Source organism: Ambystoma mexicanum, chromosome 6q (assembly GCF_040938575.1).
Source record: "Ambystoma mexicanum isolate Mex_15411 chromosome 6q, UKY_AmexF1_1, whole genome shotgun sequence".
Classification (NCBI taxonomy): domain Eukaryota; kingdom Metazoa; phylum Chordata; class Amphibia; order Caudata; family Ambystomatidae; genus Ambystoma; species Ambystoma mexicanum.
The window spans coordinates 249,710,132-249,726,796 of record NC_090937.1 but is presented as its reverse complement, the minus strand read 5'-3'; the positions used below and the strand labels follow the sequence as shown (position 1 = coordinate 249,726,796).

Here is a 16,665-nt window from a genome sequence, read left to right as displayed (position 1 = left end):
TTATGAGCATCTCTGACTGTGAAACGCTACATGCTAAACTCGTGATTGATCATAATACTACTCTAAATATCTATTTGATATGCCGCCCACCCAACATGCCTGAATTTCTAACCCAATTGTAGGACCTTATCTCGTCTTCACTTAAACATAAATCCAAAGTGATTATCCTGGGGGATTTTAATTTGTGATTTTATTTATTTTATTTTTTTTTTCACTTTTTATTCCAGTTTTACAAGTTAACACAGAATAAAGTGAACGTTCACGTTCCCACCCCTATCCCTCCTGCTAAACCCCCATAACATAGGTGCACTTTTGGCACGATCTGCCACTGTCATCCTAGAATAGGATATATGTGTTACACCTAAAAAGTAGCATATGAGTAGTCTTCAGCAGGGCATAACAGATCTGAGCCATAAGTATCTTCAACGGGAGCTGGGGGTGTCGTCACATATCAGTCAATCCTTCTCCACAAGAGTGCATTAATTGCCCTTCAAGATGTGGCTGGGTCTCCATTCCCAAGGACACAAGAACGGAAGGGTACCCAATAGTCTGGTGGCCTGCTACCTGGGGGAAGGGAGGAGTAGGTGGCCTCCCCAGTTCACACACTTTAATCATACACAGCCATTCTTGTACTGAAGGTGGTTTCTGCCTCATCCAGGTCTTGGCCACCAGAGCTCTGCAAACCACAGAGGCCATGGCCAATAATTTCCTTTCTGATCTGGTGGGCACACAAAACAGTGCCACCAACCAGGCCTCAGGAGAGTCACATGGACACCCTAGGATAAGTGAGGTCATCATCCCAGACACCCCCTCCATGAAGATCTCCCATGTACCGGCAGTTCCAGACCATATGAATTAAGTCGGCTTCATTAACATTGCACCTTGGACAGGCCGCATTTCTCTCAGGGTAAAATGTATGCATTTGGACCGGGGACAGGTAGGACTGATGCAACAATGTAAACTGGATCCGGTGGAATCTCGTGTTCAGAGAGATTTTCAAGGTGATTCTGCACACAGTCCGCCACTGATCCTCCCCCCCCCTCAACCCCGCCTCCCCCAGGGGAGTCTTGAACATACCATACCATCCCATCTGGACTTAAAATCCATACGCCCAGCCCCAGAGTGTTTATCAGTTTGTATAAGGCAGAGACAATACTGGTTTCGACTGGGGAGGGATTCGGAACCAATTGGGTTAGAGAGGAGGGGGATTTCAGAAATTCAAATCACAACCCACAGAGAACTTCCTGTTCCATGGGCCTGACTTTTGAGCAGATCCCGTGATATAAACTGACCATTAAGTACCATGTCGCCCACAGAGCGGACGCCCAGTTTCTGGAACTGTATTTCAAAGGACCTCTCGTTGGTGAGGTCAGCCCGTGAACCTAATGCAGTGCGAAATCTGCAGGGAAACTACCTGATATACTGGTCTCGGAATGAACTTGGCCCCATGCCCAGCATGTTACGTCTATGGGTTGTATATCGCCCCAGGCAATACGTCTGGGCTTCCTCCACATCCCCTTCACGGCATAAGGGTGTGCAGTCATCTTTTCTAAATTAATCTGAGGTAGCTCTGTGGAGGGGTGCCACCACCATACGGCATATTGGATTTGTGAGGCAAGGAAATAATCGTGTAGGTCGGGGTAGTTCAGGCCACCCAATGCATAGGGGAGAGCCAATGTGTTGAGAGCAATACGCGCATGTTTTCCAGCCCACACTAGTTTGGTCAGCATGAAACGAGTGCGCCGCCAGAACCACGAAGGAGGGATCAGTGGAACGTTATTAAAAATATAAAGCATCTTGGTGACCACCACCATCTTGGCCAGGGCAAAGCGCGCAGCCTGGGACAAGGGCAGGAGGATCCAGACCCCGACTCTGCGCTCCAATAGCTCCAGAGTTACCCGATAATGTTCCTCGGAGTTTGGTTAGTGAGGTGGAGACCCTGATTCCCAGATACCTCATACCCCCGGGACACCAAGGAAAATTGTCCCCTATATCGGAGGGGAGCACTGTGGAGGTCAGTGGAAAAATCTCAGATTTGGAACAGTTAATATGAAGTCCTGAGAATCCACCAAAATCTACAATCTCAAGTATTAGTGGCTGAAGATTTTGTCTAGGATATTTCACATACAATAACAAGTCATCCGCGTAAAGGAAGATAACCGAGACATGAGAATAGATCTTAAAACCTCCCGCCCCCTACCTCCTGTGAGAGTGGAATTCCCTAATGGCGCAGGCCAGGGTTCGACCGCCAGGGCAAAAAGGATGGGGTGGGGGGAGGGACACCTGTGCCGAGTACCCCTAGTGGAGAATATGGGACCAGCCACCTGTTGATTCGTTCGAATAGAAGCCTGAGGTGAGGTATATAAAAGACGGATCCAGCGTATAAAATTTAGGCCCAGGCCCGAACGACGTAGGACTTCAATTAGGAAGAGCCACTCGACGGAGTCAAAGGCCTTCTTGGCATCGAGGGCTGCTGCCACAATAGGGACATCTATTTTGATATTATGCATCATGGAGAAAAGGCGCCTAAGAGTATTCTGGGTGGATCTCCCGGGAATGAACACCACCTGATCGGGAAGGACCAGTGAGGCCATATAGGGGAGAAGCCTATCTGCCAACAGTTTTGCCAGGATTGTATTGTCGGTGTTGATGAGCGAGAGGGGTCTGTAAAACGCACATTCCTGGAAGACTTTATTGGGCTTATGTAGGAGAGTAACTACAGCCATCCTAATGGACTCAGGGAGGAAGACTGCCGACAAAGAGAAGTCGAAAATGCTACACAAGTGAGGGGCAAGGGACTTGGAGTATTCCTTATAAAACTCAGCAGGGATGCCATCTTGGCCTGGGGCCTTACCGCTGGGCAGTTCTAATATGACCTTGCGTATTTCCTCCACGGTGGGCGGAGGGGGCATTTAGAAGGTCTGCCTGTGCAGGATCCAGCCATCCCAGTGCAACCCAGCCCAGGTACTGTCTAATCTCATCTGAGGAAACGGATAGCTGCAACGAGTAAAGCCGCTCATAGTAGTCCCGGAATATCTTGTTAATACCCTTGGAATCATGAACCAGAATGCCATTCGGATCTGCAGCCTCCCTTATGGTCCCCTGGCCCCGCCCCACGCCCCCGAATCACCCAAGCAAAGAGTGTGACGTGATCTGATACCCTCTGCATATTTAAATGCCAGGGCGGGGATCACCCAAGTATCTAGCCTCCTTGTGGCCAGCTTCAGTGTTCTAGGTGTTTCTCTCCTAAACGTTTGGTAGTCTGAGGATATTTATCTGTAACTCTTCTGAATTCCAGTTCAGTAATCTCCCCTTCAGACGATGAGGGGAAGTCCTCAGTGACTTAAGGACCCCACCTTCCCTGGAAATGCAACTACTTCTTATAACCACCTTAAAGGCCTCCCAGAGCATTCTGTAGTCTGGGTCGGAGCCAACATTGAGTCGAAAGTATTCATGGATATCGTCTCGAATCCCTTCCCGAAACACAGCATCCTCAAGGGCACAAGGACAAAACCGCCAATGTGGGGGGGCTGCGCGTTGCTGTGGTAACAGATATAACGGCCATTACTGCACAGTTGTCGGAAAACGTCATGTGAAGCATTTTGGTAGATCGTGTGGTACTGGCTAACAGGACGGATAGCATGATGTAGTCCGTTCGGGAGGCAGTCCCATGCACTCCAGAAAATAATGAAAATTCCTTTACCTCGGGGTGCATATGCACCCATATGTCCACCAACCCTATGGATTCAGCAATATCCTTCCAAGCAAGGCCCGATTTAGGGGGATTGGTGTGTGAGGAGGCCGATTGGTCCTTATCTAAAGTCAGGGCCAGATCAAAGTCGCCGGCCCAGATTAATTCATATGTGGGAAATTTGTGGGTCAGGGCAGCGCATTCGGGAGAGTCCACATTGGGAGCAATGTATCCCTCAACCCTTAACCATGGGGAGAGGGCCATCCATGGGAAGGGGAGTTTCCTGTAAACAAAGTACTGTAGCCCTGTGCATCTTGGCATGATTGAGGACCAGTCTGAATTTTTTGTTATTGGTGACACCGCTTATGTTCCAGGACATCACATTTAGAGAATCAACCCCCATTGTTAGCAAGCCGTGTGATCCACTTGTCGGCACCCGAGACAGGCACGGGTGACCCAAATCAATAATGTATACTCTAACAGTTAGAATACTCCTAGAATGTATGACATGGCCACAAACAACTTAGATTACTTGTGCACCTTAAACTGAAACTAACATCCCAAACATCCCCAACCCACGCCAGAAACACAAACATACCGGCTCTTTACCCCACCCAACACAACTAAACATGATGCAGTGACTGCATCGATGGGGTGCCAGCCGCGGCTGTAGCACTCATGAACTTCAGTATAACCATGTGTGCTCAACCATTTGCCCGCCTGCTGCAGGGTTGGAGTGGGACCCAGCAGTGGTGTGGCCCGCCGTTTAGCGGAATAAACTTAGCACTGCAGTCTTTCAGGGTCAACGTGGACCACATTAGGGTCTGGTAGCTCCGAAAGTCGTCAGCTGAGGAAGGAGAAGTAAAGAACCAAGTTTTCCCATCGTGGACAACTCGAAGCTATGCTGGAAACAGCATGGCGTATTGGACGTTCTTCTTCCTTAGTTTGTTTTTTGCGGCTTGAAACATCTTCCCTTTGCTCCTGGACTTGTTGGCTGAAAACGGTGAAATCCGGGAAGAGTCGAATAATGCAGGAGCCGTATCGGAGTTCGCCCTTATCACTGGCGGCTCTAAGGAGGACATCTGTCTCTATAATTTAGGATCTGGGCAATTATAGGTCTGGCATGAGCACCGGGAGGTGGCTTAGTCGCCAATGAGCGGTGTGCCCTCTCGACCAGAAAAATAGTGGAAAGCGGGGGGAGGGGGGAAGGGGGGCTGAGGAGGGGTTTAAGTAGGTCCACCAGGAGTTTTTTGATGAACAGTTTCATATTGTGTGTGGACTCTGAGACCCCCACAATGTTATATCTCTGTGATCTTTGCTCCAGGTCATCCTTCTTAGTCACCATCCGCCTCACTGATTGTTGGAGAGACACCACCTCCCTCTGCAAAGACGCAACCCTGTCCTCGGTATCCCCAATCCGCTGTTCCGCCTCCGTCATGCGGCCATACAATTTGTCTATCTGTATAGCGGAGGTCTCAAACTTGCAGGTCAGTGTATCTAATTTTGATCCGAGGGAATCGGTGCTATTCTTCAAGCTCAATAGTATCTGGTTCAGAGTGGCCATATATCGACGGTGGGAGGGGCTGAGGTTGAAGGGGGCGGGGGTGTCAGATGACTGTTCCTGTCATGTGAATTGGACCATCTTTGCCTGTTTCCTGGTGTTACCCATTTTCATGTGACTCAGTGGCGGCCCAGCAGAGGGACCACGATTAGGGCCTGTGCTCACCCTGTTCTCTCTTCCCCCCCCCCTTCCCTGAGTAAAGAGGCCAAAATCCAGTAAGAAAGGGCAGCCACAAGCCCCGTTCTTGTCACCGCAGCGTGACGTAGATGAAGATTTGCTCCGGGGTGTCGTTGGGTGACTCTGCAGTGTGGGGCCCCCCAGAAGCTGAGCTCTGGCCTGTCTCTCCGCTTTGCATGTGAGGGGTACTGAGGGGGTGGATCAGGGACAGCCCTCGCCCCTGAGAGTCAATGGCACTCACTGAGCGCAGCTGCCAGAGGTGCTGCTATTGTAGTATGCGCTATAGAAGTATGGCAGCATGCGGGCGTCCATGCATGCCCACCAGCACTCATTCGTCACAGTGCAAAGGAAGGGTAATTTATGGCCTTGGGGAGAGACCAGGTGAGGAATGTGGCATGTATCCCATTTAAGTAGGAGGCTCGGTGCACCTGGGGCCAGGAGCTTCAACAGGTTTCTCTGTAACATGCGCCGGAGCAAGGTAATTGTCGCTGTGGGGGGAGCTGACTGGGGCACACCACAGGAGCGCAGAGAGAAGTGGGCCGGATCGGGATGCACATCGGAGGAGGAGCCGGCCCAGGAGGGTAGCGAGATCAGGCAAGGTCTGCCAGGTTAAGCACCAGGCTGTTGAATGGACTAGAGAGGGGGCAGACTCACTACACACATGCAGCGGACAGTGTCCCTCACCGGGCGGACGCTGGGGAGGATCAGCAGGTTCTCAGTCTTCAGGCTCGAGTCGGGTTGGTGCTCAAGGGCTCGCCTTCAGGAAACCAGAGCAATGCCACCAGCTGCCCCTGCCGGTTCCACAAACTCCTGCGACCCTGCTCAAGACGTGGGCCGCTGGGGGCTCGCGTGCGGAGAATGGCAAGTCGGACTCATAAAAATTAGATCCCCCCCCAGAGCGTCTCAGGATATTGGAGGATTTTCAGCATCACTGAGAGCGAGCTCTCTCAGGAAGCTGCCATCATTCAGCTGCGCAACAGCACCCCCTTGAATTTGGGATTGAATGACCCTCTGAATTCTATAGCGAGAACTGTTCAAGCTACATTAGTGGGATTTAACTTTTCACAGCACATCAGGCAAGCTTCAGACACTGGAGGCAGAATCCTGGATTGGGTGGCCTAGATAACGTTGCAATAAATCCATGGACTTGGTCGGATCATTTCCTCATACAATTCCAGCTACCCTGGACAATGCCCCCAAGAAAGAGACCTGCCTAAGATATTCTGTCGTAATCTGTGCAAACTCACCCCGCCATCCATGCTGCCATTCTTTGCCCCTGTTCTAGATGATCTTTCGTGCTATGGCTCAGCCACGAAATTGGCATCAGTGTATGACAATGATGTCCTCAGCTGTCACCAGCCTTGGCCCACTGAAACAGAGATTAACTAGGTCAACCTTCTCAAATCTGGTATTCTTCAGAAATGTCAGAAAGACAGAACTTTTAGGAGATGGAGGAAGACATTGTCTCTAGATGACAAAACCAGTTATACATGTGCAGTTAAGACACAAAACTGATATCTGTACTGCAATAAAACTGTCCTACGATAAAAGAATCAATGGGGCTGTGTTGAATTCCAGAGAACTGTTTAAGATCTTGGGAGAGTTGGAAGACCCCCGTCCTGCCATCTCCATGATTACTCAAGACACCAATTGGGGTACTCGCATCCAGAACTCAATGAAACAGAACATTTAAAAAAATCAAGGGTGACATTGCAAGAAATCTCAGTACCCTTATAGACAGTACACCTCTGTGCAAAAACTGAAGATCAGTTGCTCATCTGCCTAGGTTTAATTTCTCACAGGTGGCTGAAGTGGACATTCTGGACACCCTTGCGAGAACTAAGCCGACCAACTGCAAAGGTGATATATGCCTGGCTTCCATTGTTAAATCTTGTGCAGTTCTTCTTGCCCCTCTTATTACCAAATGTGTAAACCTCTCCTTCTTAGAGAGCCATGTTCCTGCAGACACTAAACAAGCCTGGACTTTGGCCCTTCTGAAAAACCCTTGCTGGAACCTAACTTGGCGGGCAACTACCGCCCCATTACAAACACTTCTTTCTTACTGATGATTTTGGATAAGATCGCTCACTGCCAAATCCTAGTTGGGGTTTCAGAAGTGCTCATAGTACTGAATCCACCCTTTTGGACTTGAAAACGAACATCTTGTAGTACTTTGACAAAGGCCAAATGGCTCTCTGAGGCTTCTGGACTGCTGTGTTTGATCTCGTGGACCATACCATTCTGGTGGCTAGATTACAAGAATATGCTGCTTTCTCTGTGAAGCATCTAGTTGGGGTCACTCCTTTTTGTCAAACCAAACGACCAGAGTGCATCATGAAGATGTTACAGCTGAGGGTTATGTGCTACCTTGTGGAGTACCTCAGGGGTCTGGTGTCCCCTACTCTGTTCAATATTTTCACACTGCCTGTTTCTGAGCTGTTAGACTAAGGGGGAATAATGTACGCAAACTATACTTGCGACACAGAGTGCCTCATTCCCCTCACTGGTAATCATACTGTTGATACTGTGTCAATTAACACTGTCTATAATCGCATCCTTAAGTGGATGCTGCTCAATGATTTGGCACTTAATAACACCAAAACCAAGATCATGATTGTTGGCACTGCACCTAAACTTCGTAAATTAGATTTGGTCCATCATTCTATCCAAGTTGCGGATTGTACTGTAGCTACTCTACCTAAAGTCAAGACCCTTGAAGTTGTCATTGATCAAGAGGTGAGTATGAAAGCACACATCAGCAGCCTTGTATGACGCTCTTCCTATTATCTCAAGCTCCTTGCGCAGCTCCGTCCATTCCTTGACTGTCAGTTGTGCCACCCTTGCCCATGCCATCATCAGAGCCCACCTTGATTACTGCTCCAGTTTGCTGCAGGGCCTGGGCAGAGGTGAACTCAACCGGCTTCAGGTTATTCAAAATAACACGGTGCGGGTGGTCATGGGTCTTCCCAAGACTGACCATGTATCCGTGGCATGGACCCTGCGCTTGCTTCCAATTGGAAGACAAATTGCATTTCGGACCCTGTGTATTGCTCATGCCTGCCTTTATGGGAAAATCACCTCCTAACTCTCAAATCTGCTGTCCTGGCTCCCCTCGAGACGTAATGTGAGGTCAAACAACTCTGGCCTCTTACTAACACCAAAGGCTAAACTATCCATTGTGTCAGAGGGATGTTTCCCTGTGGCAGCCCCACACCTATGGAATACATACACCCCGCCCGCGATTTGTGATCTTGGTTCTCAATCCCTTTTGTGTTCCATGTGTGTTTTGTCCTTGTGTCAACGCTTCTATGCAGGGACGTCATTTCACCAAAATGCCAGGGGTAGCGGAAGTGACATCACACGACCCTTGACCCCTGGTGACATCACAGGAAGTGGTGTCATTTGACCCCACCCGAAGTGATATGGCGGGATGCGATGGAACGCGTCCTTTCACCCGCTGACAAAACAGGAAGTGCTATCACATAGCATTGTACACTACAAAAAGTATGATTACGATATCGCTTAAGCGCTTTATATAGAAAAAATATACACCCAATATCACCCAACCTGTGTTGGTACTCATTTATCGACCTCAGAAGGATGAAAGGCTGAGTTGAGGCGTTTAAGAACAGACTAAATCAGTGATTAACCCCCTGAAGTGTGCCTGAAATAAACCTTTAATGAGTCTAGCAATTATTGTATAAAATTCCAGAAAGACACATTATTTGGTATGCCTAATCTTTCTTATTTAGGGTCAGTGCTGAAAGTGTTAGACTTGTGTCACTCCTTTTCTTCTTTTTTTTAAGGGGCATTAACAAGAAAGCCAGCCACTCCAGAACTAAAGAGCCACATGGTGCTGGCCACAGCCCATGAGCTTGCATTACAAAATAAAAAAAAAAAAAAAAAAACGTTTCGTTTTTTTTTTCTTTTTTTTCTAGAGGTCGCAAGGGTGACCACAGAGGTCACAAGGGAGACCTCAGAGGTCTCAGTTGCGACCTCTGGCGAACCCTAAATGACGTCCCTGCTTCTATGCCTGAAAGCCAAAATGTTCCAGCGTTTTAGAAATAAATTGGGCAGCATTTGGGTTGCCGAGGAGATGCTGTTGTGAAGGTGAGGTGGGGATGAGGGCAATGCCACCTCTTTGCCCTCCTGGCACATGCTGTAATTCGTGGGTGTAATGCAATTCAGCTGGGGAAGATTTTTCTCTGAGAAGCAGGTGGAGTCCAGGTTTTGATTTGACTTCAGAGTTAAACAAAAATTACTTGATTGCAGCTGAGAAGCATTTGCTAAGGCCAAAAGGAAGGGTGCACGTGCTCATTGCCTTGATGGATAGGGGCGGGGAGGAGAGGTTGCAGATATTAATTCTTGGTGATGTTCCAAGCACCCGAAATCCCACAGGAGGGTGCAAGCGATTTGTGGATGGATGAGCCAAGTATGCCAGCTTGCTAGCAAGTGGCATTGGGTACTGCTGAGCGTTGGCTCGGGAAAGCACGGAGAGCTGCAAGAGGAGGGTGCGCAGTTTGGTGCCGAAACTTGAGAGATGTATATGCTGAGGTCATGCAGCGTTAAAGAGCGGGTTGCATGATTCACTATGATGCAGCAGCATATTTTAAAAACAGAGGGCCCGATTCATGGAATTGTTTGCACGGTTCAAAGTGACTTTGCACTGCTGAAAAGTGACTTTGCACTGTTGATAGAAACCCTGTGTATTGTTGCTGTGCAAAGTCAGAAGTTCATTTTGTACTGCAAAAAAAAAACATGCACGTTTGCAAACCTATACTGAAAGGATGGCACATGTTCGCCAGCCAGAAGGACAAAACGCACAATTCAACCTTGCGTGCTGCATATGGTGCAGCTCATGTGAAACCGTAACACGCATGTAAATATTTGGGGTGCATACATTACGACATTTATGTCTAGACGTGTGCAAAGGACACCGAATATTACACGCTTATAAAAAAATAGGGCATTACGTAAACAAAAATACTTTTTACAGGGCGTTAAGGTACATATTTTTATTTTAGCATTTTTAAAGCACTCGCACAGCCCATGGTCATCGAGGCGCTGTTACAGCAATTTTTTTTTTTTTTTTTTTTTTTTTTTTAGTTTGCGTAATTGTTTTAGAATTTTTTTTTGTCTTAGTTGCATATTTATAACGCGCTTAAATACCAAGAGGTTTCTAAGCGTGGACCGGGGATCGAACCTGTTTTGCTTTGTGTCGTCTTGCTTCCAAGGCGCGCACGTTGCCGTTGAGCTATCCTCCCGGGACATAAAAAGTTGTCTACTAATGTCACAAATGTCAATGTTAAAGTTGCTATTAAGTCAGTCAAAATAATTTTTTTCCCCTGAATGTAAACAAAGTCCATGTGACTACAAATCAAACGTTAACTCACACCAACACTACTACTTCACTCACATTGATGTTAGGTAATGTGACAAAGTGCTCTGAGGTTTAGGGTTGGGAGTGAGGTGCCGCCACCCACTGCGTGATGCAAGATTTGGAAGCACTGTAGGAAGTATCTCTTGGTCTACCCTGCCTGCTACCACGTGCTTGACAGGGATCCAGTCACAAGGGCTCAACTGTCAGCAAGTTTCCTTTGAGAGATCAGGCTCTCTGTAGCAGCTGGGAAATCCTCTTAGCAAAACCCGCAAGAACAGCCCTGCAGGTCAAAGAGATCCAGGGGTGCAATACCCAAGAAAGGTTCACAATCACTGTTCCCAAATAAGTGTTCAAGTGTTGTGACCTGCAAATCAGTCAACTCAGTGAAGCACACTGCTTGGTTCCACACCTTGTAAGGTGCACTTTCAAAACCAAGAGGGAGCCCCATCCTGACAGCTCCTCACTCTGAGCCAAGCCAGGAGAGGGGCCTGGAGAGCGGGCCGAATACCGTTTATACATCCAAATACACCAATCCTGTCCAAAGACCAATTATTTCAAATACATGATGCTCAATAGAGATGTGGAGGGACCAAGGCAAGGGGACAGGACTGCTATAAGAGCGGCCCGGTATGGCAGACCAGTGTGGGAGTTCGCAGAAAGCAGTGTTGAAAAGGTGCTATGTTGAGGCAAAAAGGAAATTGGTTTGGGGGAGAGGAGGTGATTGGGAGAAAGGAGGGGGAGGTAACTTGGGGGGAGCATAGATTATTCTTTGGGAGAGGTGGAGAACTTCAGGATATTGGGAGTAGAGAGGCACAGGAGGCTGGAGGAGCGCAAGTCAGAAGGGTGGGGAGAGGGACCAGGAGGTTGCGAACAGATTTGAAATGCTGTATACAGAGATAGGAGAGACCCATGACTTTGGATGAAAAAGAGACTGAAGTAGCAGGGGAGCGGGAATCCCAGTAGTCGGGAGAGGGCGGCAGGAGGGGCCCAGGAGGCTGGATATAGTGGGAGCCATGAGGTTTGGGGGGGGGCAAAAAGATATTAACCATATAGGGAAGAGGTAAAATACAAGGGGGAAGTGGCGAAAGATCCTCAAGAGAATGCAGGAGATGAAAAGACAGCAAAAACTTCCCTGGGAGAGAACAGTGAGGAGCTGGAAGGGGAAAGGTTGAGGAATTGAAAGTAGGAAGTCGCAGTGAAAGGAGGAAGCGAGAGGGAAAATCAGAAAAGGCAGGGACAGAAATGGAAGGTGCCCTGGGTATTCCCTACCTCTGGTAGACAATTGGGGGCGGGAGGTGGTACAAACACTTGGTGCTGCAATGTTTTGATAAGAAATCGCAGTGAAAAGGGAGTAACTATTAAGGACCTACAAACCGAGAAAGAAGCCCCTGGGAATGAGAATAACAGTCATGTCGAGTATAACCTAGTGGGTAAATTGGGAATAAAAAGCAAGCACCTGAGGTTAAAATAGGAGTGAAGCCCCTCCTAAGAAACCAGCTAACCTGTCAAAGACCAGGCAGAGGCTCTGAAGGCTACACTTGGAGATACTTGCCCTTCCTCCAGTGTGGCCTTTATTTGCATTGGTGCGCAACCTCTGGACCCAGAATTTGTAGAGTCAGTGATGAGAAATGGGGGATAACTACTGGACCCGTGAAAGAAGTCTTGTGGGCATTCAAAACGTCCCCCGTGGATTGTTGGGAAGGGGGACCCAGACTTTGAAACTATTGCTTCAAGAAACACTTCTAATGTACTTGTTCCCAACCCAAGGAGAACCTTGTTATTTGATGTTCTCTTATTACAAGTCAACCTGTTTATTTTGCTTGCTCGCAACCCAAGGAGTATCTTTTCTGTGATCTGTGCTAATTGAACGACTTGTCTTGCGTCCCAAATAAAAAAACCCATTCAGTTGCACTTTGCGTCTGTGTCTTATTGATCCCACTCAGCATCGGGACAGTAGCTTGCTTCAATACTGAGACCTTTGGAGTAGTGGTGTATGGTGAGATATGTTTACACATTTCTGTCCAGGCTGTTGCTAGGTAACCATTAATGATAGTTGCTGGGCAGCAGTCTGTGTCTTGGCTTTCTCTGGTAACGGTGCAGGGGTGGTGTATGTGATACCTGACGGGAGGTAAAGCCTTCCCCCCCCCCCCAGTCATAGTGCCTTTGTAAAAATGTTAGGCAGTAGTTCATGCTTTAACTTTGCAAGAGTGCATTGATTGGTGGTTTGTCAGAGCAGCTAATTATTGCAAAGTAAATGTAGCATGTGTTAGACAAGTAGGAGTGTTTATATCACATCCAGCAGACTGAGTGGAGGCTGTATACAAAGAGGGGACGTTATTTGGACCGGAGCTTGAAGAAAGCCAAAGAGAACGTCTTCTCAAGGTGTTCCAGGAATTCCTTGCGGTAGAGCCCTGGTCTTGAGGGCCCTCTCTGGCTTTCTGCAACCAGCCTTGAGGGGGGGACTCACGACAGAGTTAGATAAATCAACCATTCAGGGTTGTGCCTCTGAAAGCTAAGGACCCAATCAACAGAAGGTGGTTCCGGGAGACGAGAGTAACGCAGAACGAAGTAGAAAGGTCAGGGCTCTGAGGGGAAACTCTTATCAGTTGGGATCAATAGACATATTGTTGGTCTCTGTCTTAGTGATTGCTTCTACAAGACTCTGATTCAGTGGTTACATTCCTTAAAGAAATGGTGTAGAGAATTAGGAATGGGGGTAATTTTACTGCAGCTTAGTTTTGTGTTTTACCTCTCTACTATTTCCTCTGCTCCCCGCCCCTTTATTGTTGCTCGTCACCTCATACAATTCGTGTTGCTGAGTTCCTTTCATCAATAAAAAATGAGGAAAGGACATCAGGAATGATGCTTGCAGAAGGTATCAAGTCTCATCACAAACCGGTGCAGTGAGGCGGCAATGCTCTGCTACCAGTTAGCTGAGGGTGCACTCAAAGGGGCCACAGAATTGCTGTGTTCACTTCCAGTCCCACAAGCGTGAGTTCAGATGTCCCACATATATGGGTTCTGATGGTTCTGTTACAGGCTCGACCTGACCCCCATGATACCAGTGCTCATCCAGCTCCCTCATGCCACCTCAGGCATTCCATGCACTTGGCACAAATAATACACAAGAGACTAGAAGTTGGGTGAAAAGTGCTGTAATGCAAACGCACACCAGTGTCTAGGAGGACTGCATTCTGCTCTGCCCCTCCCAGGCCTTGCTCATCCTTGTGTACAATGGAATAGCTAAATCTATTCTCCACCCATAAAATAGCAAGTATGATAACAGGTCATTTCGCTGTACAGGGGGAAGAAAGTACATTCTGCAACTGCAGGCTGTTTGTGCGAGGCAGGCTCTGACAGCCTTGGGATTTGAGCCAGCAGTGTCATCACTGTGTACTTCTCAGGAGGGGCTGTTTATGCCTGTCTGAGGCCTCACAGCATTTCACAGCTCAGCTGTGCTTTGCTCTGCGACATTGCTTGGCATGGGTGTTCAGCTGTTAGGCCAGTCCCTTAGGCAGGTCTTTAGGCCAGTCCCTTAGGCAAGTCTTTAGGCCAGTCTGTTTGCATCAGATGCACCTCAAAGAAACCAAAGAAAGTGCAGAATCAGAAATGTAACATAGTCCTCCTGGTGTATTTCTTTCGCACACTAGCCATTAATGGCAGGATTTAGAAAACGATGTCAGATTTTTCAGTGATGGAATATTGACTATTCAGATTTAGGAGCAACCACAATTCATTTGTCAGAGATTTATTAATTTGTGATATATAATGATGATGCTTGAAGTTTGTGTCATCTGAAATTATTGTGGTGGTATTTGTCAACCATTTAGGACCAAGTATGTGTCCTCATATTTTAGGTGGTGAATATAGTGGGATGTTTTAGGTTCTATGTTATAGGAACAAGATACTTCTGAAAAGCCATGGAATGGGATCACATCGTACATCACAGTAGGATTGTTGGATCATGCGCCAAACAGTACTTCGGCTCCCGATGAATGTCCAGCATTTAGTAGCATTAAGGAAAGAAACATGTTGAGCCAGCTATTCAGAATTGTGTATATTTGCATGACTGTATATTTACAAGTGTGACAATGAATTGACTATGGGAAACTTGGATATCGACTTTGAGCGAGATTATTATTGGGCGAAGTAGAATTTGTTTGTACACATCCTATGTGTTTAATGTGGTTGTTATTGTATGTGGGTATTGATACATTGTTTTAAAGCATATTTTTGTAATGGACTTGATACTGCGTATGTAAATTTCTTCAGGAATATTTGTAAAATGTGTTGCCGAAGAGGCACGATGAGTGAGTCCCATGTGATATGTAACCTTCCTTTGGATTTTGTACATGGTTGAATAACAGATAAGATCATGAATTGATTGATATGTAAACGTTCTCTGTTTCGTGTGTCTTTTACAGGCGCAGATTAGAAAGCAACATCCGCCGAAGCTAGGCAAGGAGTTCAGATCGTGAATGTGTCTATCTCCATGGAGACCTGCTACATGCCTCAGCCACCTCATTGAACTTTGTGAAATTATTGAAGACATGAAGGCTGGCCCATAACAATTTTCAATTCACTTTAAAACCAATCTGAAGCCACCTGGTAAAACAACTGTCAACTTTTCGGCACGCGCTTGACACATGCCAGTCATCTGTTCATTTTATCCTCTCACTTATTTCACGTAATGGAACGGTCGGCGACTGAATTAGTGGTGAACACATGCAGTAAATCGACGGATGGTAGTTAATCCAGAGCGCAACGCAACAAATCAAACATTTATATCGAAGAGTCTAATTTTGGGCAACTCTTATCAATCTCTGGCAAAGTGACGAGGATACAACTTCACATGATCTCATCTAGTGCAACGCAAAGCATAACCCTCAAGTGACGAATGCACTTCCTGTCGGGCCGCGCTTCACTTCCTGCCAGGGGCGAAATACTGTCCCGAAAACGATCATCAAATGTGTTGCATAAAAAAGAAAGCTGTATGCGTATTGGTAATAATGCCACTTCCATTGCAGATAATTATTGAATGCTACACTTGAGATTCAATAGACTGTTTCTTTAAATTAAGTTTGTCATTTAGTTTGTCTTTTTTTTTTTTACACAGATGCCAAAACTATCAAATGTCACCCATTAACAATAGATTCAGAGAAAGATCCTAAAATAATGCCTGTGTGCCGGTCGATGTGTTTGTGCCTAGCGACATGACATCATAGCATAGCTTAAGTCATCAAGGCTTAACGCCATCTTGTTCATATTATTTTTTTCCTCGTGTATTCTATGTTGTGCTCCCTGAATCGTTACTTTTGAGTTCCTATGTTTCACTTTACATGCACACCTTCTAAGTCTGTGACATGGATGTTTTATTGAGGATTGCAAATTGTTTGTTGCTGAGAATTAATATATGCTTGAGTCACCAGTACACACTGACAATGCTGCAAAACATACACTGAATGGGTCGTCCGACATCTTATGGTAGCGGTGACCGTCCAACCGGCCCCTAATGCTATGACCAAACCCCGTTGGAGCCAAAATAAAATGGTAATGCAAATGTCTTTTGACCGCAACATTGTACTTTGTCTATTGCTTCATGAGATGTTGTGCAACGCGTCTATAGTAGAGGCAGCCAATGGGCTTGGGTGAACCCTTATTTTTACCACAATTGCCAACGGTCGCACATTTATTCTCATGCATGAATTGGCCGCAGAGTTCCAGCGTCCTGAGGCCTTAAAGACAGACTCATTAGGTACAGTGGTAATGGTGAAAGCGTATTATTTTAATTAACACTTGTTTTTAAAATGCCTCTTAATTTTGTTGGGATTGGGTGGGATGTTTACAGCATGGAGT

General features: G+C 46.9%; 1 protein-coding gene across 1 annotated transcript in view; it reads left to right on the top strand.

Moving 5' to 3' along the window:
• The window catches only part of DAPP1 (dual adaptor of phosphotyrosine and 3-phosphoinositides 1), a 245,649-nt gene extending 229,264 nt beyond the window's left edge, over window positions 1-16,385 (top strand). Inside the window, exon 9 of the mRNA XM_069630719.1 lies at window positions 15,234-16,385. Within this exon, the coding sequence (XP_069486820.1) occupies window positions 15,234-15,287 (54 nt within the window). The 3' untranslated portion in view covers window positions 15,288-16,385. The remainder of the gene's footprint in view (window positions 1-15,233) is intronic.
• The last annotated feature ends 280 nt before the right edge of the window (window positions 16,386-16,665 follow it).